Source organism: Bipolaris oryzae (genome assembly GCF_000523455.1).
Source record: "Bipolaris oryzae ATCC 44560 unplaced genomic scaffold scaffold_4, whole genome shotgun sequence".
Classification (NCBI taxonomy): Eukaryota; Fungi; Ascomycota; class Dothideomycetes; order Pleosporales; family Pleosporaceae; genus Bipolaris; species Bipolaris oryzae.
In genome coordinates, this window is record NW_006911280.1 from 116,246 (window position 1) to 139,753 (window position 23,508).

General features: G+C 51.8%; 10 protein-coding genes across 10 annotated transcripts; 6 read left to right on the top strand and 4 right to left on the bottom strand.

The window, feature by feature from the left end:
* Window positions 1-192: 192 nt before the first annotated feature.
* COCMIDRAFT_728 (uncharacterized protein) lies at window positions 193-5,780 on the top strand (the record flags this gene model as incomplete). The annotated part of the gene is made up of 3 exons (XM_007684611.1): window positions 193-763; window positions 812-5,673; window positions 5,724-5,780. The coding sequence occupies 3 exons, from the start codon at window positions 193-195 to the stop codon at window positions 5,778-5,780; spliced, it is 5,490 nt and encodes a 1,829-aa protein (XP_007682801.1).
* A 722-nt stretch (window positions 5,781-6,502) lies between these two features.
* Window positions 6,503-7,372, bottom strand: COCMIDRAFT_81443 (uncharacterized protein; the record flags this gene model as incomplete). The annotated part of the gene is made up of 3 exons (XM_007684702.1): window positions 6,503-6,528; window positions 6,596-7,272; window positions 7,338-7,372. The coding sequence occupies 3 exons, from the start codon at window positions 7,370-7,372 to the stop codon at window positions 6,503-6,505; spliced, it is 738 nt and encodes a 245-aa protein (XP_007682892.1).
* A 599-nt stretch (window positions 7,373-7,971) lies between these two features.
* COCMIDRAFT_81445 (uncharacterized protein) lies at window positions 7,972-8,619 on the top strand (the record flags this gene model as incomplete). The annotated part of the gene is made up of 2 exons (XM_007684703.1): window positions 7,972-8,182; window positions 8,276-8,619. The coding sequence occupies 2 exons, from the start codon at window positions 7,972-7,974 to the stop codon at window positions 8,617-8,619; spliced, it is 555 nt and encodes a 184-aa protein (XP_007682893.1).
* A 412-nt stretch (window positions 8,620-9,031) lies between these two features.
* On the bottom strand, window positions 9,032-10,582 carry COCMIDRAFT_81611 (uncharacterized protein; the record flags this gene model as incomplete). Its single annotated transcript, XM_007684704.1, has 2 exons — window positions 9,032-9,996; window positions 10,048-10,582. The coding sequence occupies 2 exons, from the start codon at window positions 10,580-10,582 to the stop codon at window positions 9,032-9,034; spliced, it is 1,500 nt and encodes a 499-aa protein (XP_007682894.1).
* A 542-nt stretch (window positions 10,583-11,124) lies between these two features.
* COCMIDRAFT_32101 (uncharacterized protein) lies at window positions 11,125-12,001 on the top strand (the record flags this gene model as incomplete). The annotated part of the gene is made up of 2 exons (XM_007684664.1): window positions 11,125-11,175; window positions 11,243-12,001. The coding sequence occupies 2 exons, from the start codon at window positions 11,125-11,127 to the stop codon at window positions 11,999-12,001; spliced, it is 810 nt and encodes a 269-aa protein (XP_007682854.1).
* A 478-nt stretch (window positions 12,002-12,479) lies between these two features.
* Window positions 12,480-14,057, bottom strand: COCMIDRAFT_81567 (uncharacterized protein; the record flags this gene model as incomplete). Its single annotated transcript, XM_007684705.1, has 6 exons — window positions 12,480-12,918; window positions 12,987-13,259; window positions 13,317-13,416; window positions 13,479-13,707; window positions 13,782-13,804; window positions 13,862-14,057. 6 exons carry the CDS (start codon window positions 14,055-14,057, stop codon window positions 12,480-12,482), a joined length of 1,260 nt encoding a protein of 419 aa, XP_007682895.1.
* A 2,283-nt stretch (window positions 14,058-16,340) lies between these two features.
* On the top strand, window positions 16,341-17,697 carry COCMIDRAFT_81583 (uncharacterized protein; the record flags this gene model as incomplete). The annotated part of the gene is made up of 3 exons (XM_007684706.1): window positions 16,341-16,594; window positions 16,642-17,405; window positions 17,459-17,697. The coding sequence occupies 3 exons, from the start codon at window positions 16,341-16,343 to the stop codon at window positions 17,695-17,697; spliced, it is 1,257 nt and encodes a 418-aa protein (XP_007682896.1).
* A 1,170-nt stretch (window positions 17,698-18,867) lies between these two features.
* COCMIDRAFT_81688 (uncharacterized protein) lies at window positions 18,868-19,728 on the top strand (the record flags this gene model as incomplete). The annotated part of the gene is made up of 1 exon (XM_007684707.1): window positions 18,868-19,728. The coding sequence occupies one exon, from the start codon at window positions 18,868-18,870 to the stop codon at window positions 19,726-19,728; it is 861 nt and encodes a 286-aa protein (XP_007682897.1).
* Window positions 19,729-20,042: 314 nt separating this feature from the next.
* Window positions 20,043-20,869, bottom strand: COCMIDRAFT_736 (uncharacterized protein; the record flags this gene model as incomplete). Its single annotated transcript, XM_007684612.1, has 2 exons — window positions 20,043-20,487; window positions 20,562-20,869. The coding sequence occupies 2 exons, from the start codon at window positions 20,867-20,869 to the stop codon at window positions 20,043-20,045; spliced, it is 753 nt and encodes a 250-aa protein (XP_007682802.1).
* An 858-nt stretch (window positions 20,870-21,727) lies between these two features.
* Window positions 21,728-23,361, top strand: COCMIDRAFT_21899 (uncharacterized protein; the record flags this gene model as incomplete). Its single annotated transcript, XM_007684632.1, has 2 exons — window positions 21,728-22,239; window positions 22,293-23,361. 2 exons carry the CDS (start codon window positions 21,728-21,730, stop codon window positions 23,359-23,361), a joined length of 1,581 nt encoding a protein of 526 aa, XP_007682822.1.
* Between the last annotated feature and the right edge of the window lie 147 nt (window positions 23,362-23,508).

Below are 23,508 nucleotides of genomic sequence, written 5' to 3' on the forward strand. Positions count from 1 at the left end.
GCAGACCAATCAACCCCGCCATACACCTGCAGCTAGTCCGCTTTCGTTTTTTTCAACTGCAGTGAGACCCCGAAACTTTTTTTTTTCTTTTCCGTTGAGCCCTCAAGAACTCTTCTCTCCCCTCAAATTGCCCGGCAGTCTCGCACCTCCCAGGGTTCCATAGCCCTAGAGCTGTCTCTTGTATCCTCAATTATGGCATCCCTGCCCGAACCAAGCCACAATCTGGCACTCGAGCTTCAAGATGGCTACGTCTGCTTTGGACAAAGCTTCGGTGCCGACAAGAGCATCTCTGGAGAGCTTGTCTTCCAGACTGGTATGGTCGGCTACCCCGAGTCTGTAACAGATCCTTCATACAGAGGCCAAATCCTGGTCATTACATTTCCTCTGGTGGGCAACTATGGCGTCCCGTCTCGAGAGGACATGGACAGTCTGCTCAAGGAAGTTCCAGCACATTTCGAGTCTAGAGAGATTCACATTGCTGGACTCGTCGTGGCTACATATGCCGGCGAGGAATACTCCCACCACTTGGCCACCTCTTCGTTGGGTGCATGGCTCAAGGAACAGGGCGTGCCCGCCATCACAGGCGTCGACACGCGAGCGCTGACCAAGCGTATCAGAGAAGAGGGAAGTATGTTGGGACGTCTTCTGCAGAGGACCTCACCAACTCCCTCTGTTGCTCTTACTGAGAGCGAGGCCGACTGGAGGAGCAGCTTCGAGCAGATTGAATGGGTAGATCCCAACAAGAAGAACCTTGTCGCCGAAGGTACGTTCGACCTACTTCCAAAGACATGCCCTTCCTGACACTCTCTAGTCTCCATCAAGGAGCCAAAGCTTTACTCTCCCGATCCCGCGACTGCGCTCAAGCACCCCTCTGGCCGTCCGGTTCGTGTAGTAACCGTTGATGTGGGTCTCAAATACAACCAATTGAGATGCTTGGTACGAAGGGGAGTCGAAGTCCTGCAGGTCCCTTGGGACTACGACTTCCCCAAGCTTGCCGGCAAGGATTACGATGGTCTCTTCATCTCCAACGGTCCCGGTGACCCAGCCATGATGGAGTCTACAGTACAGCACATCAAGACCGCCATGGACGAGGCCCGGACACCTATCTTTGGTATCTGTCTTGGCCACCAACTGCTCGCTCGAGCGGCTGGCGCCAGTACTATCAAGATGAAATTTGGTAACCGCGGCGCCAACATCCCCTGCACAAGCTTGCTCACTGGAAAGTGCCACATCACCTCGCAGAACCACGGATATGCTGTCGACTCCAAAACTCTGCCCGGTGGCTGGGAGGAGCTCTTCGTCAACGCCAATGACGGCAGTAACGAGGGTATCCGACACCAGCAAAAACCATACTTCAGTGTACAATTCCACCCTGAACACACCCCTGGCCCCCGTGACACGGAGTACCTCTTCGATGTCTTCATCAGCACTATCCAAAAGGCCATGACATCACCAGAGGTCATGTCACAACCAGTTGAGTTCCCTGGTGGTACTTTTGAGGAGAACAGGAAGCTCACCCCTAGGGTCGACGTCAAGAAGGTCCTTGTTCTTGGAAGTGGAGGTTTGAGTATTGGACAGGCTGGAGAGTTTGATTACTCCGGTAGCCAGGCTATCAAGGCTCTGAAGGAAGAAGGTATCTACACTATCCTGATCAACCCCAACATCGCCACCATCCAGACCTCAAAAGGTCTCGCCGACAAGGTCTACTTCCTGCCTGTCAACGCAGACTTTGTCCGCAAGGTCATTCAGAAAGAGCGACCTGATGGTATCTACGTAACCTTTGGTGGTCAGACTGCACTTCAGGTCGGTATTCAGCTCAAGGATGAATTCGAAGGTCTTGGTGTCAAGGTTCTTGGTACACCAATCGACACCATCATCACCACTGAGGACCGCGAGCTCTTTGCCCGTAGTATGGAGTCTATTGGAGAGAAGTGCGCCAAGTCTGCATCTGCCAACAATGTTGAAGAAGCCATGAAAGCGGTAAAGGACATTGGCTTCCCTGTCATTGTCCGAGCTGCATATGCTCTGGGTGGACTTGGTAGTGGTTTTGCCGACAACGAGCAACAACTGCTCGATCTGTGTAACAAGGCTTTTGCAGCCAGTCCCCAGGTGCTTATTGAGCGCAGTATGAAGGGATGGAAGGAAATCGAGTACGAAGTCGTCCGTGATTGCCGGGACAACTGCATCACCGTTTGTAACATGGAGAACTTCGACCCGCTAGGTATTCACACTGGAGACTCTATTGTTGTTGCACCCTCGCAGACCCTTTCGGATGCCGACTACAACATGCTCCGAACGACTGCCGTCAACGTTATCCGCCACCTTGGTGTTGTTGGCGAGTGCAACATTCAGTATGCACTCAACCCATTCTCTAAAGAGTACTGCATTATCGAGGTCAACGCTCGTCTTTCGCGTTCTTCTGCTCTTGCTTCCAAGGCCACTGGATATCCTCTTGCATTCGTCGCTGCCAAGCTTGGTCTGAACATCCCTCTCAACGAGATCTCCAACTCAGTCACACGCTCGACTTGCGCTTGCTTCGAACCATCGCTCGATTACGTTGTGGTCAAGATCCCTCGCTGGGATTTGAAGAAGTTCACCCGCGTATCGACCCTTCTCGGCTCATCTATGAAGAGTGTTGGAGAGGTCATGAGTATTGGCCGGACGTTCGAGGAGGCCTTGCAGAAGGCTATTCGTGAGATTGACCCCAGCAACCTCGGCTTCAACGAGACCCCTGCCTTGATGGAGATCGATCAGGAACTGCAAACACCTTCCGATCAGCGCCTCTTTGCCATTGCCAATGCTATGAAGGCCGGATACAGTGTCGACAAGATCTGGGAAATGACCAAGATCGACAAGTGGTTCCTCAGCCGTCTGAAGTCTCTAAGTGACTTCGAGAAATTGATGGCGGACTACGACACTGTCAGCATCACAAAGCCCTTGATCAAGAAAGCCAAGCAACTCGGATTCTCTGACCGCCAACTTGCCAAATTCTGGGCATCTAATGAGCTTGCTGTACGCCGTGTACGTGTCGATGCTGGCATTTTCCCTGTTGTCAAGCAGATCGATACCGTCGCTGCTGAGTTCCCTGCGGTAACCAACTACCTTTATCTCACATACAACGGCACTGAGCACGACATCAGCTTCAACGACAAGGGTATCATGGTGCTCGGATCCGGTGTGTACCGTATCGGATCTTCTGTTGAGTTCGACTGGTGCTCCGTCCGTGCCATCCGCACATTGAGGCAGCAGGGCTTCAAGACCGTCATGTTGAACTACAATCCCGAGACCGTATCCACTGATTACGACGAGGCTGACCGTCTCTACTTCGAGTGCATCTCTTTGGAAACCGTGCTGGACATTTACACTATTGAGAACTCAAGCGGCGTAGTCGTGAGTATGGGTGGTCAGACTTCAAACAACATTGCCCTACCGCTGCACCGTATGAATGTCAAGATCCTTGGTACCTCCCCAGAGATGATCGATACCGCAGAGAACAGGTACAAGTTCTCTCGTATGCTCGACCGTATCTCTGTAGACCAGCCTGCCTGGAAAGAGCTCACAAGTATTGAGGAAGCAACCGAGTTCTGTGAGCGGGTATCTTACCCCGTCTTGGTTCGTCCTTCCTACGTCTTGTCTGGAGCCGCCATGAACACCGTCTACTCAAAGCACGACCTGGCCAATTACTTGAACCAAGCGGCAGACGTGTCTAAGGAGCATCCTGTCGTTATTACAAAGTACATTGAGAATGCCAAGGAAATCGAGATGGATGCTGTTGCTAACAAGGGTACGATGATCGGACACTTCATCTCCGAACACGTAGAGAATGCTGGTGTTCACTCTGGTGATGCCACTTTGATTCTGCCTCCTCAGGATCTCGATCCCGAGACCGTGAGACAGATCGAAGATGCCACTCGCAAGATTGGAGCAGCTCTCAACATTACAGGACCGTACAACATCCAGTTCATTGCAAAGGACAACGAGATCAAGGTCATCGAGTGCAACGTTCGTGCCTCCCGATCTTTCCCCTTCGTCTCCAAGGTTATGGGTGTCGACCTGATTGAAATGGCTACCAAGGCCATGGCTGGTCTGCCTGTCCAGGAGTACCCACCGGTCAATATTCCCCCAGAATACGTTGGTGTCAAGGTTCCTCAGTTCTCATTCTCTCGTCTCTCTGGTGCCGATCCTGTTCTTGGTGTAGAGATGGCTTCCACCGGTGAAGTTGCTTGCTTTGGTCGTACCAAGTACGAAGCCTATATTAAGGGTCTCATCGCCACTGGCTTTAGGCTGCCAAAGAAGAACATCCTCCTGTCGATTGGTTCGTTCAAGGACAAGTTGGAGATGCTTCCATCAATTGAGCGCCTGCACAAGATGGGATACAATCTCTTCGCGACTGCTGGAACTGCCGATTACATTCAAGAGCATGGCATTCCAGTCAAGTTCCTGGAAGTCCTTTCTAGTGGCGAACACGACGAACAGAAGCAAGAGTACTCGCTAACGCAGCATTTGTCCAACAACCTTATCGATCTCTACATCAACCTGCCATCAAGCAACCGCTTCCGCCGACCTGCCAACTACATGAGTAGGGGTTACCAAACACGCCGTATGGCCGTCGACTACCAGACTCCATTGGTCACCAATGTCAAGAACGCCAAGTTGCTGATCGAGGCGATTGCCCGCCACTACGATATGGAGGTTAGCAAGGTTGATTTCCAAGACTTCACTGTTGCCACCGGATCCCATGACCAATCTTCTGGAGCCAGCTCTAGCCTCAACAGTTCATTGTCTCTGTCGCAGCTCCTTGCGAAGTCGCCATTTAAGCGCCAGAGCATCACCTCCGTCAAACAATTCTCGCGAGCAGACCTCCACCTTCTGTTCACTATCGCCCAGGAGATGCGTTTGGGTACTCAGCGACAGGGCTGTCTCGATGTCCTGAAGGGTCGTGTGCTTTGCACCATGTTCTGTGAGCCGTCTACCAGAACGTCAGCTTCTTTCGATGCTGCCATGAAGCGCCTGGGTGGTGAGGTTGTTGTCATCAATGAGTCTGTTTCTTCTACCCAGAAGGGCGAGTCTATCGCTGATACCATCCGCACTTTGGGCTGCTATGGTGATGCCATCGTCCTCCGCCACCCATCCGAGGAATCCATCGACATTGCCACCAAGTTTTCTGATGTTCCAATCATTAACGCTGGTAACGGAAGCCGCGAGCACCCGACTCAGGCCCTTCTCGACATTTTCACCATCCGTGAGGAGCTCGGAACTGTTAACGGCCTTAACATTACCTTCGTTGGTGACCTCAAGTACGGCCGCACTGTTCACTCCCTGTGCGAGCTTCTTTCTCACTACGACGTTACTATCAACCTTGTCTCTCCAGAGTCCCTCGTTATGCCTTCGGGCGTAACTAGCGCTCTCAAGTCACGAGGCCAGCTGAACAAGGTTTCCAACGAGCTCACGGACGAGATTGTCGCTTCTTCAGATGTCATCTACTGCACTCGTGTGCAGAAGGAGCGCTTCCCCGACATGGCCAGCTACGAGGCTGTGAAGGATGCATTTGTCATTGACAACAAGTTGTTGAAGGGAGCCAAGGAGAATATGATTGTCATGCATCCACTGCCCAGGAACAACGAGATCAACGAGGAGGTTGACTTTGACCCTAGGGCGGCGTACTTCAGACAGGTAGGGTTTAAATTTTACAAGAGGAAATGCAAAGGCTAACATTTGTACAGATGAGATATGGACTGTATACCCGCATGGCACTGCTCGCTATGGTCATGGCACCGTAGATGCACAGTAATGTGTATGAGTTTCATGGCAGGCGTTTGACGGTTTCTTTAACGAATACGAGCAAAACAGCAAAAAAGTTTCCTTTTCTTTGTTGTCCATTTCCACTGATACGTTTTCTTTTTTCTTCGAGGTCTATTCCGTGGTTTCGGGGTAGACATACAGACTGTAGATAGATAGTCAAAAGCATTTCCACGGAGTTGAGTGACAACAGCATGTAAGGGTATATATATGATGTATTTTTCTTATTTCCAGGGTAGGGGGAAGCTATTTCAGTTTTATTTCAGTCTTTTTTTTGTTTTTTTCCTGGCGTTTGGGTTTCGGGTTAGATTTGGGTCATCATTAGGTTTGGGTGGGGCGGGATTGGATTAGCTCGACTGGGCAATGGTTCGGTACATCTTGGGACACAAACAGGTTATCCCGAGGAAGGGATCTGCATTGGGACGGAGTTATTTTTTTGGTTGTTGGAAAGACAAAAGTAGTCGATTTCAAGACTACTGACGGCGCAATTGGAAAGGGAGGGAAATAAGACGCCAGACGCCTTGCCACTTGGTAAGGACTATAATGAAGAATACTACATGCACGCCTTGAAGCGTGTGTTGAGGTAGGCACAAAGGCCTGCTTCATTCCCAGTCACACTATTTTGTTCACAAGTCCAAAACATGATTCAAGTTGTTCGTTTCGAGGAGTGAAATGTTTGTAGAGAATGTGGCAGGGGGATGACTTAGTGACCGAGGCATCGGCTCCATCCTGTTGAATGTTAGTGGGTTCATGGTTTCCCAAATCACTCATTGTCCAAATAGGGAGAGAAACATACCAGGCAGCCCGCATCCAAAGCCCACAAATAAGTAGAGCAAAAAGATGACGACGAGGATCAAAAGCACCATGAGCTTGACATTCTTCCACCACATCCTCCTCTTCAACGTCCGACTCCTGACCCTAAAGTCCCTCGCATTCTCACCCAGTCTCCCCGTCTTATCCACCAGCACACTCATATGCTCGCCCCTCTCAAGCACGCGCTCAATATTCTCCGTCATAATTTCCCTTACACCCTCAATCTCGCGCTGCGCCGTCCTGAGCGCATCCTGCTGGCCCTGTTGCGTACTCCCCTGCTCGAGCATCAAGCGCTTAAGCGCGCCGTTGAAGCTCGCGCAGCCATACGGCGGCAAGTCGTGAAAATTTGTGCTCTCCGGCTCGAACTCGGCGAAAAAGCGCTTCTCGAGCGTAGCGAGGAAGCCAAAGGGGATGCGCTGGCCGAGCTCGCGCTCCGCGATGACGAGGAAGGTGAGGCCGCCGGCGGTGGCGTGGGAGGCGGGGAAGTCAGAGGGCGACTTGACGAGGCAATGGATGAAGAATTTGGACTGGTCGATTGTCTTGTGGGCGGATTTGTCGTGCGCGATGCGGGGGAGGACGAGGGAGACGAGCGAGGATGCGTTGGATGAGGCTGAGGCTGTGTGTTCGGCGAGGACGGTAGTGTTGTGGGCGATGCAGGCGCTGGTGAGGGGTGTTAGTTATGTTGATTGGTCTCAGAAAGGGGGAGGGCGTAGGGAGAGACGTACTATAGCAGCGGCGAGGACGATGATGAAGACGCCATATTTGGGTGAGGTTACTCGTTGAGCGGGAACAAAGACTGATGCTCGATAGATGGATGGAGTTTGTGTATCTTTCAGCTTCTATTCCGATGCTATGTCGTGGGTATCGTCGGCGATCTGGATTCTCAATATAGCATGTACCTGCTGCTGCCGTGACTGTGTGGGTCTAACTGGGGAGTGTCGCAGGCACAGGCACAGGATGTCGGATTGCTGCGCAAGGACAAGGCGCTAAAAGCTGGGGATCGTGGCTAACCATGTGCGTCATAGGCCAAGGAAAGAAAGCCCCCAATCAACTTGCCTTGCGCGCTAATGCATGGCTCAAAAGATTGAGGACCGCGGTCTTGCATTTCGCTTTTTTGCTTTGCTTGAGAAAAAAAACTAAAAACAAGATACAACGTGACTTCGCGTGTCTTGCGCGTGCGCTTCGATTGCAGAGAGGGGGCACAGACATCACGACCGCTTTGCTGCTCGGTGTTGTTGGTGCGCGCAACCTTATCGTACTACATAGTTTCTCATTGCTTTTCTTATTCCAACATCCTCTACGCACAACTCTACCTCACCCTTCATATACGCACACAGACCCCAGCGCATTGAAGCCACCATGGTGCGCGTCAAGAATCGCTATCTAGTAGTCAACTTCCTGTACCCAGAGCCCCCCACAAAGACCAAATCCAAACTCCCCGCCGTAATTCAAATCCACTCGCCCACGTCCGACGCACTTAAACCAGGCTTCATTGTGCGCATGATACGGGATGGAGTTGAAGAACTATTTGGCGATTATGGGTCCGGCATGGTAGCTTCTGGGCTAAAAGGTACATTGCCCTTTTCTTCCATCTCGTAGTTATAGCTATGCATATGCATGCGCTGTCGTGTAACTACCAATACTAACAATTCCGCCTTCACAGTAAACTACTACTCTCCCTCAACCAGCACAGCCATAATCCGGTGTCCCCGCGACCATTACGAAATGGTCTGGGCAGCGCTTACATACACCACGCGCCTCCCGCGGCCCCTCGACACCCCCGTTGTGATACGAGTGGTGCGAGTTAGCGGGACTATCAAAAAAGCAGAGGAAGAGGTCATACGGCAGTCACAACTTATCATCAAGAGAGCGAGGGAGTGGGAGGGCGAGGGACAGTTGCCTATGCTGCAGAGTGTAGAGAAGGCAGTGGAGAAAGAGCGGAGGGGAGAGGTGCAGGTGCTCGCTGAAGTTGATGACGAGAGTGATAGCGACGATATGAGTGAGTAGGTGTTGGTTCCATATTTTTTGGAAAGCCAACTCTCAGGTAGACTCGCTTGGTGTGGGCTACGCGAAAAGCGCCTCGATTCTGCAAGACGGGTTGCTGCATATTAGGTATATGCATAAGCCTGTTTCTCCGGGATGAGGACGAGTCACACGCTCACCGTCGAGAGCTGTGGTATTTCTCCAAAGTCAGCACCCCGCGCGCTCGTTCAGCTAACACACGCTTGAGTCTACCCTGCCACCCCCGGTACACAATCGACAGTTCAGCGAATCGTCACAGACCGTTTCATCGACACAAGACAGTCGACGAGTATACACGACAGCAAATCTATTATACACAACCTCTATGATACATGTGGTGGAAATAAGAAAACTTGCGCTCTTCTACATTAAAAAAGCATGGGACCAGATCAACGTCTTAATTGGGTCTAAGCATAGCAATCAGAGTAGCAGTAATGACGGCCCCTGCCGCAGCACCTTGCAGCACAGCAGTTGTGTAGTCGATTCTCCGCATAGAAATGATGCGCTCACTGAGCAAATCATTGGCAATGTATTGTGCCTTTTCCTGCCAAGTCTCCAGTTTACTGTAGGGATGATATGACGGAGCAGCCTCCTTAGCCACGGTGACTTTCTCCTCGGGTGTCAAGGTCTCTTCTTCTGGGCTGAATTCTGTGACTCCAGGCACTGGCTCGACAAGGGTTTCTGCGACAACATCGGGGACAACTTCTGGCTCTGCAGCCGCTGGCAACTCCTCAACAACCTCTTCAACGGCTTCTTCCACTGCAACAGGTGCAGCAGGTGCAGCAGCTGTCGTAGGCGCATAGGCGTGCTCAACAACCCTCTCAGCCTCCCTCTCCATAGCTGCAAGTCCTTGACTGCTAAGAGCAGGTGCTGCAGCGGCCGCGGCGGCTGCAGATGCAGCTTCAGAAGCAATCTTCTGTTGCGCCTCTAACGCGTTCTTGATCTCCTTGACCATCCTCTTTCTTCTCCATGGCTCCAGGATTGCCAAGCTGAGCAGAAGCAAGAAGATATTGACGCCCATCAGTCCGAAAGTAACCCAGGTGCTGTTCCTGCGGATAGTATCACTCCAGATTTGTTCCTCATGGTACTGTGCACGTTCTCTCTTTTCCAGCTGCGCCCGTGCATCCTCCAAGGCATTCTCGGCATTTGCAACGGCATCCTTTGCTTCGCGGACGGCCTGGTCGTTGAGGTGCTCGGATCGGATAAGAGCCATGTAGCGTTCGAGATCGCCATTCGACCACGAGTGTTTCCGTTCGAGGAGAGCAACGACTTCTTTCTGCGAGGTAGCTTGGTGGGCGAGGGCGGTATCGAGAGCTTGTTTAGCAGCGTCAATGGCTGAGCGGCGGGCCTTTACGAGCTTTTCTGTCCTAATGTTAGAGCTAGTTCCTCAAGAGGGACGGAGAAACGGCGTACCTTGTTCCTTGATCTCTCTTCGCAGGGCTTCCACTCCTGAGTAGTCGGTTCCTGTATATGTGTTGACCTTCTGTGTGACTACGGCAAGCTTGGGTAGCAGTTCGTCCATGGCATCAGAGAAGCGCTTCAAGAGGCTCCATCTCTGCCTTTCACGGTGCGAAGGCAAGTGCTCATCGGGTACGCGTGCAATGGTATCTTGGGATTCGGCTTTCTTGGGTTGTTCCGGTTCGGGCTCTGGGTGGGGAGGTTTGGGGGCTTCGGTAGCTGGTGATTTCTCAAGTGCTGCTACCGAGCTCTCGGCTGCTCTCTGGATGGCTATCTGATCCTCTAACAAGGCATTGAGTCTTCTCTGTAATCTCTCCTGATCTTCTGGTGACGGCGGGGGTGGGGAAATATTGGGCCGTGGTTGTGCTGGGGGCTGCGGTTGTGATGGAGCTTGTGGTCGTGGTTGTGATGGAGCTTGTGGTCGTGGTTGTGATGGAGCCTGTGGTCGTGGTGGAGCCTGTGGTTGTGCTGGTGCTGCGGGCGGTGGCATTGCGATGGCATCCGACGGTTTTGGCGGCTTTCCTCCTTCTTCTCTCCACCGGGTCGAGCTCGAGAAGGCACGTCGCTGCCATTTCTCAGCCGCATTGATGGTTAGTTGCAGTCTTGGATCCCATCTTGGTGCACCGCCAGACAACGACAGGCGATGGTGGCATGGCAGACATGGCGACGACGCGGTGCCCGCACGGCGACTGAAAAGGCGGAGTGAAGAGGCTACCTTGTTAGTGACCAGCTCGCGTGAAGCATGCTGAAGCAATGGCCTCATTGCTGTCTCTTGCCTTACATCAAGAGCGCAGTGACGGGGACGACGAATGACGAAAAAGCACCAGCCATGCGGACCTCCGAAGCGCTCTGACGTGCCAAGAGGCGTGGGGTTGTCCTCGACGTGTTGAGCCCCGGCTTGCCCTATCAGGCTGTACCTAGTGCCCCTCGAGTATTTCAGGTATTGGCCGAGTGACTTGAAGTGCATCATTTTCTGTATTCTGTAGCCACTCGACCTTTTCCTACGACATTCACCCGCTTCATACCTTCAAGATGGGATCTATCGATTTGGCCGAGTTGCCCGCCATGAAAAGCGACCCCAAGGTACGTAATGCGACACCCCGCTTGATATGTTCAACTCGAACAGTACATACTGACATTACGGGTGCAGTTCATTTTCTTCACCGACTTCGACGGTACAATCACACTCCAAGACTCAAATGACTTCATGACCGACAACATCGGCTATGGCCAGGAAAAGAGGCGCGCAGGCAACATTGCCTGCCTTAACAACGAAATCTCCTTCCGCGACTCCTTCCGCGACATGATGGACAGCGTCACACGGCCCTACGACCAATGCATCCAGTACCTCGTCGACAACATCAAGCTCGACCCAGGCTTCAAGGCTTTCTTCGAGTGGTCGCTCGAGAATAACATTCCAGTTGTAGTCCTGAGTTCGGGCATGGAACCTATTATTCGCGCGCTGCTTGAGAAGCTTGTCGGCCCTAGCGCAAGCAAGATGCAGGTTCTGGGTAACTACGTGGGTCCCCGCGAGGGCAAAAGTATCAACGAGGAGGGCGGATGGCAGATTCTGTTCAAGCACCCTGACTCGGGTTTCGGCCACGACAAGTCGATTGAGCTGCGCAAGTACTCATCACTTCCGGAGAACGTGCGCCCGACTATGTTCTACGCTGGCGACGGCGTGTCAGATTTGTCGGCGGCGCGTGAGACAGATCTCCTTTTTGCGAAGAAGGGGCATGATCTGATTAGCTACTGTGCTCGCGAAGACGTTCCCTTTACGGTCTTTCAGGATTGGTCCGATATTCTGGCCAAGTGCAAGAGCATTGTCGAGGGCAAGACGACAGTCCAGGCCGCGGCCAAGGAAGGCTACGAAGCGTACAAGAAGGGCGAGGCTGGCCTCAAGAACTAGATGGCGGACTTGTGGGGAAGGATTTAACCGGGGAGACAGAAAAGCTCTCATTATCCGGTGTCCATGCTGCGGCGCAGCTGATTCCCAGACATTCTCATGCTTCCCCTTTTCCAGGCGGGTCGCTCCGGATATAGTCCTCACAGTAGTGGCTGCGGCGTCGTTGTGAGCGGCCCGCATTTGTGGGGAGGAAGAGGAATCGCTGCCATCTCGCAGGTGACTGTGACAAACGCAGACGTCTTTACACGATTACACAAGACGATAGACATGATTTACACGATAGACTATAGAAACCCACAATTTCGGTTTGCTTATGAGAATTTAGTTTTTGGAACTAGAATTACACCGATTTGTCTACAGTATCATTCTCTGCAGATTGGCGTAACAAAACCGAGCGTCCTTGAATGGGTATAATTCGCTGCACAGAAAAAAAACCGAAAACCAGACCAATACATACGAAATCCTTCTTTTTCCATATTCATCATCGACTTATAGCTACTTCAGTAGTCTTCACAATCGTCAAACCCCTTTGCACAGACCTCCGCGGACCACACCGTGCCTCATAACTCTCAATGCTATCATCGCTCTCCCCAGCTGGACTTCCCATTCTCTCAAGACCGCTTTTACCTCGTCCGGCTATAACAGTGTATGTGTCCTTGGCTAGCACTGTGTCTTCGCCGTAAGGGTCACGTCCTATCGACTGACTGCCCTCACTCATATTCTTCATGACGAAGCTATCGCTGTTCTGCTGCTCGCTCTGTTTCGTATACCCCCTTGAGCGAAACGGTGTGCTGTTGAGACCATTCGAGCCGGTTGTTTGGCCCCTTGTAGCTATGGACCGGACTTGTCCGAAGAAGCTTGCGAAGAGGGGTTTTATGGTAGGTAGGCAGGCGGCGATAATGCCAACGTGCATTTCTACTCTTTTGGTTGAGGTGAAAGTTAGTTTAAAGTCCTTCAGAAGTTTCAGTGTGTGGTGCAAGGGACGTACTGTTGCCAAATGTAGTACCAAGATCCATCGCCAGACCAATCCTTTACTTTGAAGAAATTGGCTTGCATTGGTGTCTTGTAGATTGCTATAGCAGAGGCGAAGAGACCGAGGCCCAGGATTGCTGCGAGACCAATGCGCGTTTGGATAGTGACTTGGAGCTTCCAGACCATGGGGATGGGAATCAGGGCGAATATCAAATCTGTGGCGATGTTGATGCAAGAATTGAAGACACCGACGTTTTTGAAGATTGTCGCATCATAGCATTTTGCTGTACTGTGTTTGTATTAGCCATGAGTTTGAGCTATATCAAAGGCTTGTATTGGTACCAACCCCGTTGGCGGACGCATAGTGTAGTCCCACCCTGCTCGTATGGGTATACACTGGAATATGATGGCGAATGTCGATCCAAGGGTAAAAATAACAATGAAAACTAAGCCTGCTATCAGTCACGGTTGCAAGAAATGTGGAATCCTCAAGCCAAGTGTTACTTACTCAACATGCCGATCAGGAATGGTCGCCATCTTGTCCGGTCTGCCAGCCGAAGCAAGAAGAGACCGATCGATAGCTTGATGAAGCTGTATCCGGCAATGATGAGGATTGAGTAGAAGTACATGTACTTAAAAAAGGGGAAAATGTTCTCCACTGGGAATGCTTCTGCGTGTTTCCCTAGTCCAAGGTTGATGACTGTCAAGAATAGACCCAGTGTCGTTATGCTTATGCACTGCAGACATAGACGTCAGTGACATGCTCAGCGAACAAAGGCATTGTCTGCCTTTCTGAAAGTAGTAGACATACTACTGCGATCAACATCATAATGTCTGATTTGGTCGGTCAGTGACATTCGGTGGCTCTCACATGTCAGTGGTGTAACATACCATCCCAACCAAATGTTTTTAACATGAAGATTCGCACATAGAACCGTAGAAGCACTGCAGTGGTAGATAAAGCGAACAGGGGACCCTCTACGGCCATCAAGTGGGGAGCGTGGTTCTCTGCCATGTACTCTGGTGATCGCGCTGGCGTTGGGGGAGGCTCCCATCCTTGTCTCGAAATGAGATGATGGTAGGCCATGTTGAAAATTCACACTCAAAGGAAAGCAAAACGAAAGCGAAGACAGGACCTGACAGAAGACAGACATGTAGGTTTTCATGGCACTGCTCAAAAACGCCCCATGACCGTGTGTCCGAAAGTGGCACGCAGACACGCGCAGAGTGTAAAGACTGTGCACTACAGTAAATGGCCACATCTGGATCAGTATTGGTCCGGGACAAAACATGCTTCTCCGTATATGCACGCTACATTGTTTAATGTCGACGCTACGGCTCGGCTGTGTTGCGTAACAGGGGAACGGTCGGGATGGCGGGCTGTCTGCCCAATCATGATGTTGATGCCAACAGGATTGCAAAGCTTGATCCCGAATCCACTGGCCTGCCGCTGTGTTGCTACAGTCCGAGGATTCAAGATAGGATCCCTTTATTTCTTCTCTTTATGCTTTGGAAGAAAGCAAAGACACAGTGTTGCAAGTATTTGTATATACAGCTGGTTGAAACACTGCCGTACCTCGAGTCTACACTGCAATGTATTCCAGACACCCGTCGAGTAGCTCATGGATATTTTCGTCATTGCAAGCTTGGCAGGTGCTACTTTTGGATAATCAGGATCAATATCGACAGCCAGAATTGGAAGAACATGTCTTCATCCGGAGCAAGAAGCGACACAGGCTCTATTACTCTGCACTTGAACACTTTCTGCCAGAAAGATAGTAATACCCATATGGAAAAAATCATGGGATTTTGCAGCTGTTTCCCTTTTTACTGGTCTTTACTGCGATTCTTTGGAAACTGGATGTTGGGACTGTAGGATTCATCACAAGAATGCGGTAGATTCTGCGAACGGTTGCGGAGGAACTGCCCAGTCGAGGGCAAGTCTCGGATACTAGTATGTTAGTGAGGGGAAGGTCTCCATATATCAACTACCAATCCTGTAGCCGATGGCTATAAGTTACGCATCGTCGGCGTACCGAACTTCGTCATACCCACCTCGTACGACTTGCATTTTGCTGACATGGCGGGCAGTGGCGTGAACACGGCTGCAACACGTGTATGAGCAAGCCTACCCGCAGACTAGTGGGCTGAGCAATCTCCGGGCGATGCAGGCTGTCCGGTTGTGAGATGAACGGATGGGATGTGGTCGTAGAATGATAGGACGCTAATGACCCAGGCGAGCGGGGGCCGGTTCCGCGGACATCAACGGCGCTTGAAATTATCCGCGGCGTGGCAATTGGTCATAGGAAAGTAGCATGCTTATGCGGGCCGCCACGCCCTATTCTCCCCTCCCGTTCATCGTTACAGCTCTTTGCCGCGGAAAGGGCCTTTGCCAAGTATCTCTGATTATAAGTATTATGGCCAAGTATGATCAAAGGTGATTGACGCGCCGAACTTCCTGCTCAGTATTAGTGTACGAGATCCGCGCCGATCCGACTATATACTACGGATTGCAGTGCCTAGGCACAATCCTCAGGTACCACATCCCAATCTCTTCCCGTTGGACCCGCCCCTAGACTCCGCACGATGACACCGGTTAAAGAGATGAAGAGAAAATACAGTCTTGCATGAGCATTGTGGAACCACAGCCGCCACACGGCTCGGGGCTTGTTCAGTGCAGCGGCGTAGATGTCCCAAGTTTTTCTGACCTATCCATTACCTTGTCCCTCGATAGACCCGTAACCGAGGCTTCCAGAATCTGCTCACGCATCTTACCTGCATTCACAGCCTCGATGCCCTTTTTTCCCATCTTTCACATGGGGCCGAGACTCAGGCGAACCCACGTGTTGCGGAGTTTAGAGACGCCCCTTTGGATCCTGCGAGGCGAGCCCGGAACGTAGAATCCATTTTGGTGATAGTGACAAGGCAGAGGAAGCACCAAAAAGTTTTCGATCCCATTTAGACCATCTGAGGATTGCGGGCGAATAAATGTTTAGTCTATGATATTCTCTCACTGACTCGAAGCCTGTTCGGAATCAATGATCCGAGATTCGGGGTCCGAGAATAGCTGAATATTAGTGCTTTTGGTAGTCAGATTGTTTGATTGGACTAGATGAACAAAGGTGTTGGTATGCACGCTGAAAGTATTTGAAGGCTCGTGCAGCCTTGTATTGCTAGGCAGTGCTTTTGTCGTGTCTCGCTTTCGCCTCTCTCGCATCTTAATATAATTCAGTAATAGCCCACTCGGACTGGTATTTTGTTCGAAGTCATATTCAAAGCAGTCGGTGGTTTCAGTCGTTCACTCGTCTTGATCCTCCAAAGGCCCCCTGAATATTTGAATATCCAGCTTTACCCGGTTCGAAGCGTGATCATGCGTACAGCCGCACTCCTTTGGCTCGCACCTGCAGCGTTAGCCAGTGCCATTCCTGCGCTTGAGGAAACTTCTCAAGTTGCATCATTTGACAAAAGGCAGAATGTTTCGCCGAACATTTTGGGAGGAAAGGTCCTTCAGGCGGATGTGTACGCTGGAATTGCTGCCATCAACCAGCAGATTTTCCAGGCCACACAGCAAAACGACCAGTTCAAGAAATGCAACCCCTTGAACATTGTTGTTCGCAAGGAATGGTATGTATCCCAGCAAAGCGACAGAATACATGTACTGACATATCCAGGGCTACTTTTACCAAGCCAGAGAAGACCAATTACATTCAGGCCGTCCAATGCCTGTCCAAGCTACCGCCGAAAACTCCCAAGGCCGAATGCCCAGGCTGCCGGAACCGATACGATGACTTTGTAGCTACGCATATCAAGCAGACGTTCTCGATCCACAATACTGGAAACTTTCTTCCGTGGCACCGTTACTTCACGTGGGCATATGAGCAGACACTGCGAAAGGAATGCGGCTACAAGGGTTACCAGCCATACTACAACTGGCCTCGATGGTCTGACGACCCCATCAAGAGCCCTACTTTTGACGGCTCTGCCACATCCTTGAGTGGTAATGGTGTGCTTGGATGCACTAACCAAACCTTTTATGGAATTCCCACGAATGCAGAGCCGAAGATTAAAATTCCTAAAGGCAGCGGTGGAGGCTGTGTAGCCTCTGGACCTTTCAAGGACTGGACCGTCAACCTTGGGCCCGTCTTCACGGACTCGCTCTGTGTGCCTCCCAATCCAATCACCGACTTCACGGATCCCAACATGGGGCTTGGATATAACCCCCGTTGTCTCAAGCGAGACATTACATCGTGGGCGTCTAGACAGTGGACCAATGACGAGATGGTAGTGAAGCTGCTCAATAGCCCAGACACGAAGACTTTCTGGGCCGACATGCAAGGTGGTGATCCCGCTTTTGATAATAACTTCATGGGCGTGCACACTGCGGGGCACTTCCACTTGGGTGGTGATCCTGGATCGGATTTCTTCACTTCTCCTGGTACGTCTTGATGTTGCATGTCTTGGTGTTTCCACCTGCTAACGTAGAGAAAGGCGACCCATGGTTCTTCTTCCACCATGGACAGATTGATCGTGTGTGGTGGACGTGGCAAAACGTAAACCCGGCCGAGCGTACCAACGCCATCTATGGAACTACCGTTATTGCTGACCCCACCGCGCCTGCAACTAAGCTCACCGACAAAATGACGCTGGACTATGCCTATCCCGTGAACATTACGGTTGCCGATGCGATGAGTACGATGGGAGGACCTTTCTGCTACACGTACATCTAGACGTGGGTATTAGAGGCTTCGTTGCTATTCGTGTAAATAATTTCTGGTACATAGTGCATTGCTATTGGAGGACTAGACGAAACAAAAATAGACTTGGCATTTGTAGTAGCCGATACAATGTGACTCTTGACGCCGGGTGTGAACAGGCATATACCCAGTAGTTTTATATGAAGCGGCTCTTGACAGCACAACGACGGTAAATTTGCCAGACCACCATGCCCACAGAAAAAGAGAAGAGCGACAGTTATGCATCAAGGCTAACAATAGTCTTGGTAGTGAGGCATCTGCAGGTGCTTGAGATGATGTACCAGTACAGTGGACTGGCACGTCTTGGCTCTATTGCGGAGACGTTGACACTGTACTCCACCTGCTCTAGTACAGCATACACATGTATCAGAGTATGCAAAACGATGAAGCTCGGACAAAGGTACCTGGAGTAGGGCAGGCAGCGATTCGACAATGGCACGCAGCGCTAAGTAGTCACCATGCCCGTGTAGCATTCGGCTCTTGACAGAGAATGAATGAGCGGGGTTTCCCCCATCCAAAGGGCGCGGAGACCCTGCATTGCCAACGCATCACCGCTGAAGAAAAGGGACCCCCAAAGAGCAATCATGTGCACCAATCCTTCTCTGATCACGCCCGTTCCCAAGAAGCGTCTGTGAGATTGCAGCCAACCCCCTCCACGACGCTGACGCCCGAACCACCCAGATTCATTGGACAGCCTGCAATCGTGCTCTGTTGCTGTTTACGGGTTACTATTAGTTGGGCTGTCGATTCCGAGCAAGAAAAAAAAAGCTTACTTACCTGGTTAATTTTACCCCACTAACATCCTACATTTGTCCCCGCCGCCGCCGCCGCCGCGCGCGACAATCGGGTTTCCAGGGTCCCTTTTTTTAGACCAGGGGGTTTGGTTTCGCGCTGGGAAAGAAAGAATTACAAGACGTGTTGGGCATCATCGATATAGTCGACACAACCATTTTGTTTCCTTACATCACAAAAGACCTCACAAGAAGAGACACACAAGAGAGAGAGAGAGACAAAAGACAGATAAGAGCGTTCGACGTCATACTAAAGAAAGCAAAAGTCTCCAAAAAAAAGAGACAGACCATTAACCCCCCCCTTCCCCCTCCCCCGCATATCACTCCCCTCCCTACCCCCCTTCTCGCAGCCATGAACGTCGACCCTCTAACCGGCGCACCGCTGCCTTCCACCGCAATTCAGCGCATCCTATACCTCGCGCCCAAAGTACACATATACCAGATCCCGCCGGCTACCTCAACAAAAGGGTACCAAGCCTCTATGTGGACAGCCAACAACAACCAGCTACAGATCTTCACCGCGCGATTACGCATCGTCGAGACGTCGATACCCAGCGCGTCGTCGGACGACGCAAGCGGGGCCGATGACAACGAAAAAGTAACGACGACACTCCTGCTCGAAGACCCCAAGAACGGGGATCTCTTCGCCGCAGCCCCGTACACCAGCGAGCGCACCGTCGAGCAAGCACTAGACAGCAGTCGCTTCTTCGCCATCACCGTCGTGGGCGAGGGCCGCAAGGCTGTGCTAGGCATGGGCTTCGAAGAACGCAGCGAAGCCTTCGACTTCTCCATCGCCCTGCAAGACGCCCGGCGCGTCCTCGGTTTCGAATCCAAATCCGCCTCCTCGCTCTCGTCGAGATCGTCATCTAAAACCAGTGCTCCCGTGGCTGAAGAGGCTAAACGCGATTTCAGCCTCAAGGCTGGAGAGACAATATCGATTAATCTGGGGGGCCTTAAGGGCAGGCGGTCACGCAGCCACGAGAGCGATAAGAGCGATGAGGGCAAGAAGAGCGATCAGGATGCGCTGTTTAGTATAAAACCGCCGCCTGGGAGCGGGCCTGGAGGTGCGTTTTTGCCACCGCCCCCGAGTGCGAAGAGTGTCAAGGAGGAGAGGAGGAGGAGTAGACAGACGTTTGATGCGGCTAGTTTGCCGCCAAAACAGACGGCCGAGGATCTGGGGTTTGATGATGGAGAATTTGGAGAGTTTCAATAAAAGAAAGCATATGTGGAAGTACGTTAATGGCGGCATGGCCTTTTTCCTTAATTTCTTGTACATTTAGCAAGGCGTTTTCTTTTTCATATTATGCATCTGTCTCACGTGTATCCTCGCATGGTAGGCGCGTTGAGGAAATTCAAACATCAAAAGTTAAGAATGGTTGTTGCATGTGTAATGTGTCCATGTCGTTGGATGTGTGTATGTGAGAGCATGTGATAGGGGAAGGGGGGGTATCAGGTAAGTTTCCGGCTCCAAGTAAACGCCTTGAAAAAAGACACAGCCGAAAAAGATGACAAAATCCGCATCTTGACTTAAGACTCAGTCCAGCCCTGCGCCTCCTTGTACAGCCTCTCGATATCACGAATCAAATCCTCAGGCTTATCACCATCTGGGCAGTCCTTGAACTTGCCCCCATCAGCCACGCACCTCACCTTGTCGTCTAGCCTGACGGTACAGCTCGTCGTCACGCCCACATCACGGCTATGCTGTGCGCTATCCCTCAACAAGCCCATACCGTACGCGCCGTTTTCCTTGCTCATGCACTCGTTCAGCACTTCAAAGTCGAGACCGTGTTCCAAGGCGCAGTCCTCGATGAGCGAGCGAGCGGGTATCTCGGGGTAGTCGGTGATGAGGCAGTTTGTGAAGCCTAGGTAGAGCTTGGGGTCGGGGTACTCGGATGCGGCGCAGAGCATCACAATGTCGCCCAGGCACTCGGTTTGGCCGTGCATGCATAGTACGCCGTCGTCTTCGGTTAGGCTGCCCAGAGTTTGTTAGCAACTGTCATGTGTGCGGGGGGTTTGTTGGTTGATTGCGGTGGCAGGCAAACTTACGTGCCAATCATGCTTAGACGGAAGTCGACTTTGTCAGATACGTTTGCCATGGCGGGCAGGACCAGTTTGTTGAGGCAGTCTCGCGCGTCGGGGCACTTGGACATGATGTGGACGTCCAGGGGCACTTTTGAATCGCCGTCCAGGCTGTGGTGGTCATCGGCGCAGGTCCATGTCGATGCCAGCCAGAACAAGCTGAGGACGAGCATGGCGACGGCCATCTGCAGGCGGTTCTTGCTGCTGGAACCGCGCGAAGGCACGGGCTCGCCAGTCTCCAGGGTATGGGGGATGAGGGGCGTTTTCTCTTCCATTTTATATACAGGGCGCACGCGTCGATGTTGGGTTTGGTATTTGGAGATGGGGTTCAGACAATCTAGATGGCGTGCTGAACCGGACTAGCGAGACCGGGGGGGTGGAGAGAGGGTGCAGCTTATGTGATGAGTGCGATTGACAAGCAGATGCACATACACATGTACACGGACGTATGGATGGATGGAGGGAGGGAGGGATGCAATCGAATATGGAGTGATTGGCGGTCGGGGCCTCCCCATAGCGTGGTCAACTAGTCGGGCGTGTGTCCTGGCAACGCCATGTCGAGCACATTGGTCAGAGTAAAGTCACACATGGATGGATTGATAGACAGTCAGCGGTTCATGGAAATGCATCAATGATATGCACCTCGCCCCGTTGCCAACCGTGGATTGCCTCAACACCCGCTCCACTCACACTGTACATATATGTACGCAAATAGATGGCACCGGCACATGCCATGGCGCGGGAGACACGACGGCTCAACAATTACCCGCAAGTATCATGTGTGGCGTTTGTTTCTGTGAGGCTGGCATGACTGGACTGGGTGGCCCCCCGACGGCCGGAGGGGCTACACGCATCCTGCATCGCAAACATCACCGCGCCTATTCCTGGGCACGCAATCTCCCCTGGCCGCCGCTCATTTTTGCTTCTTACGCTCCCTCGCAATGAACGACTCACTTATCTGGTTTCCCTTCTGATACCCCACATTTAGACTTGCATACATACCCGTCTGCTTCACCCACAAAACCCCCCAAAAGGCCAAGGCCCCCCCAGTCACCCTGCTATCTGCTTGGTCCATGCGCACAGCCTTGTACTGCCAACCTCCTGTTCCCTGCGCCTCTTAGCATTGAGCCAAAATGGCGTCAACTGATGCCGCCGTTCCCATTGATGCTTTTACTTCCCTCATCAATACCACCACTTTACTCGACTTGGCCCGCCGCTTCTCGGCAACCTACAGCCATCTCGCTAGGACCTCAACAGAGCATTTCCTCGCTACTCCCGTCACTGCCCTGCCTACTGGAAAGGAAAAGGGCAAATTCCTGAGCATTGATGTTGGCGGCACTAATCTAAGAGTTGGATTCGTCGAGCTGATTGGAGAGCCAGACGCCTCTGCAGGGAGTGAGCGCAGCCGGAGTAGTACCATTGGGGACAATGTCTTTGCTCAGATCAACCGAAGTCATGACAAAAACTGGCCAATTGGAGACCACCTGAAGATGGACCAAGCCGAAGACCTCTTTGCCTGGATAGGTGACTGCATCGCCGAGGTTGTAAAGGGTGCACTTGACGAACAGGAGAGCAGTGACAGTCAAGTTAGCTCGCCTCTAGGCGATGAGATTCTGCTTGGTATCACCTTTAGCTTTCCAATGGCGTAAGTCGAGTCGACCATATACTACCACGGTGCTGTGCTAACATCCTTGTTAGCCAGACTCGTCTATCAGAGGCAACTCTGCTGCCAATGGGCAAGGGCTTCGCTATTACATCCGACTTGAACTTGGGCAAGATGCTTCTTGCAGGGTACGCCCGACACTGCGACGCTTCTCAGCAAAACAAGCCGCCATTACCAAGGATACGTGTTGCAGCCATCACCAACGACACAGTAGCCACCTTTGCATCCCTCGCCTATGCAGTCAAAGCTTCACCAAACAGTCGTGTATCAATGGGTCTGATTGTCGGCACTGGAACTAACGCAACAGTGCCAATGAAGCTGGATCATCTACACCCAGCAAAGAAGAGTGCCTTAGCCAACCCTGATGCTGTCGAGACAGTAGTCATCAACACTGAATGGACAATCCGCGGCACTGACAAGCCCCTGATCGATCTCAACATCAAGACCCCCTGGGACATGACACTCGACGCAAACAGCGACGCACCAGGTTTCCAGCCATTCGAGTACATGACATCAGGGCGTTACCTCGGCGAAATCGTACGCTTAATATTCATCGACGTGGTCTCCAAAGACAGCAGCGTACAAATCCCTCCATCCCTCCAAACCAAAAACGCCCTCCCCACCAGATTCCTCTCAGAAGTCATTGCGCGAAAGGGCGGCCGCATCGTCCAGCAAGAACTAGAAAACCGGTATCCCGACGCAAGCCCATCTGACGACCCCTTCTGGACCGTCGACAGGGTAGAAATGATCCGCGACATCGCCGAAGCAGTCCAACAACGCTCCTCCGCTCTCGTCGCCGCCGCATGCGTCGGCCTCTTGAATTGCGTCGGCGAGGTATCTCTCGATGGCGCAAAAGCACCCAGCAACGGTACGCAGCATAGTTCAAAGGGTAAGCGCGAGATTGAAGAGCTGGTCATTGCGTATGCGGGCGGTACCATATCGCAGTATCCCAAATGGCTGCAGACGTGTCAGCAGTGGATTGATATTTTGGTCGAAGAGGGCTCAGCGGCGAATTCCAGCAAGCAGGTTACCCTCAAAGAAGCGAAAGATGGGGGGATCATTGGGGCGGGCGTGTTGGCGGCTATGACGGATGACATGGCGTGAAAGATGGATAGTTTTTTTCTGTGAGGGTGTGTTGAGTGCAAATAGAAGATGTGTATTGCATTTTAACAAATAATAGTATTATTATTATCTATTCATTCATTTCATACTTTCATCCCCCCCCCCTTTTTTTTCCTCAAGCGAAGGTAG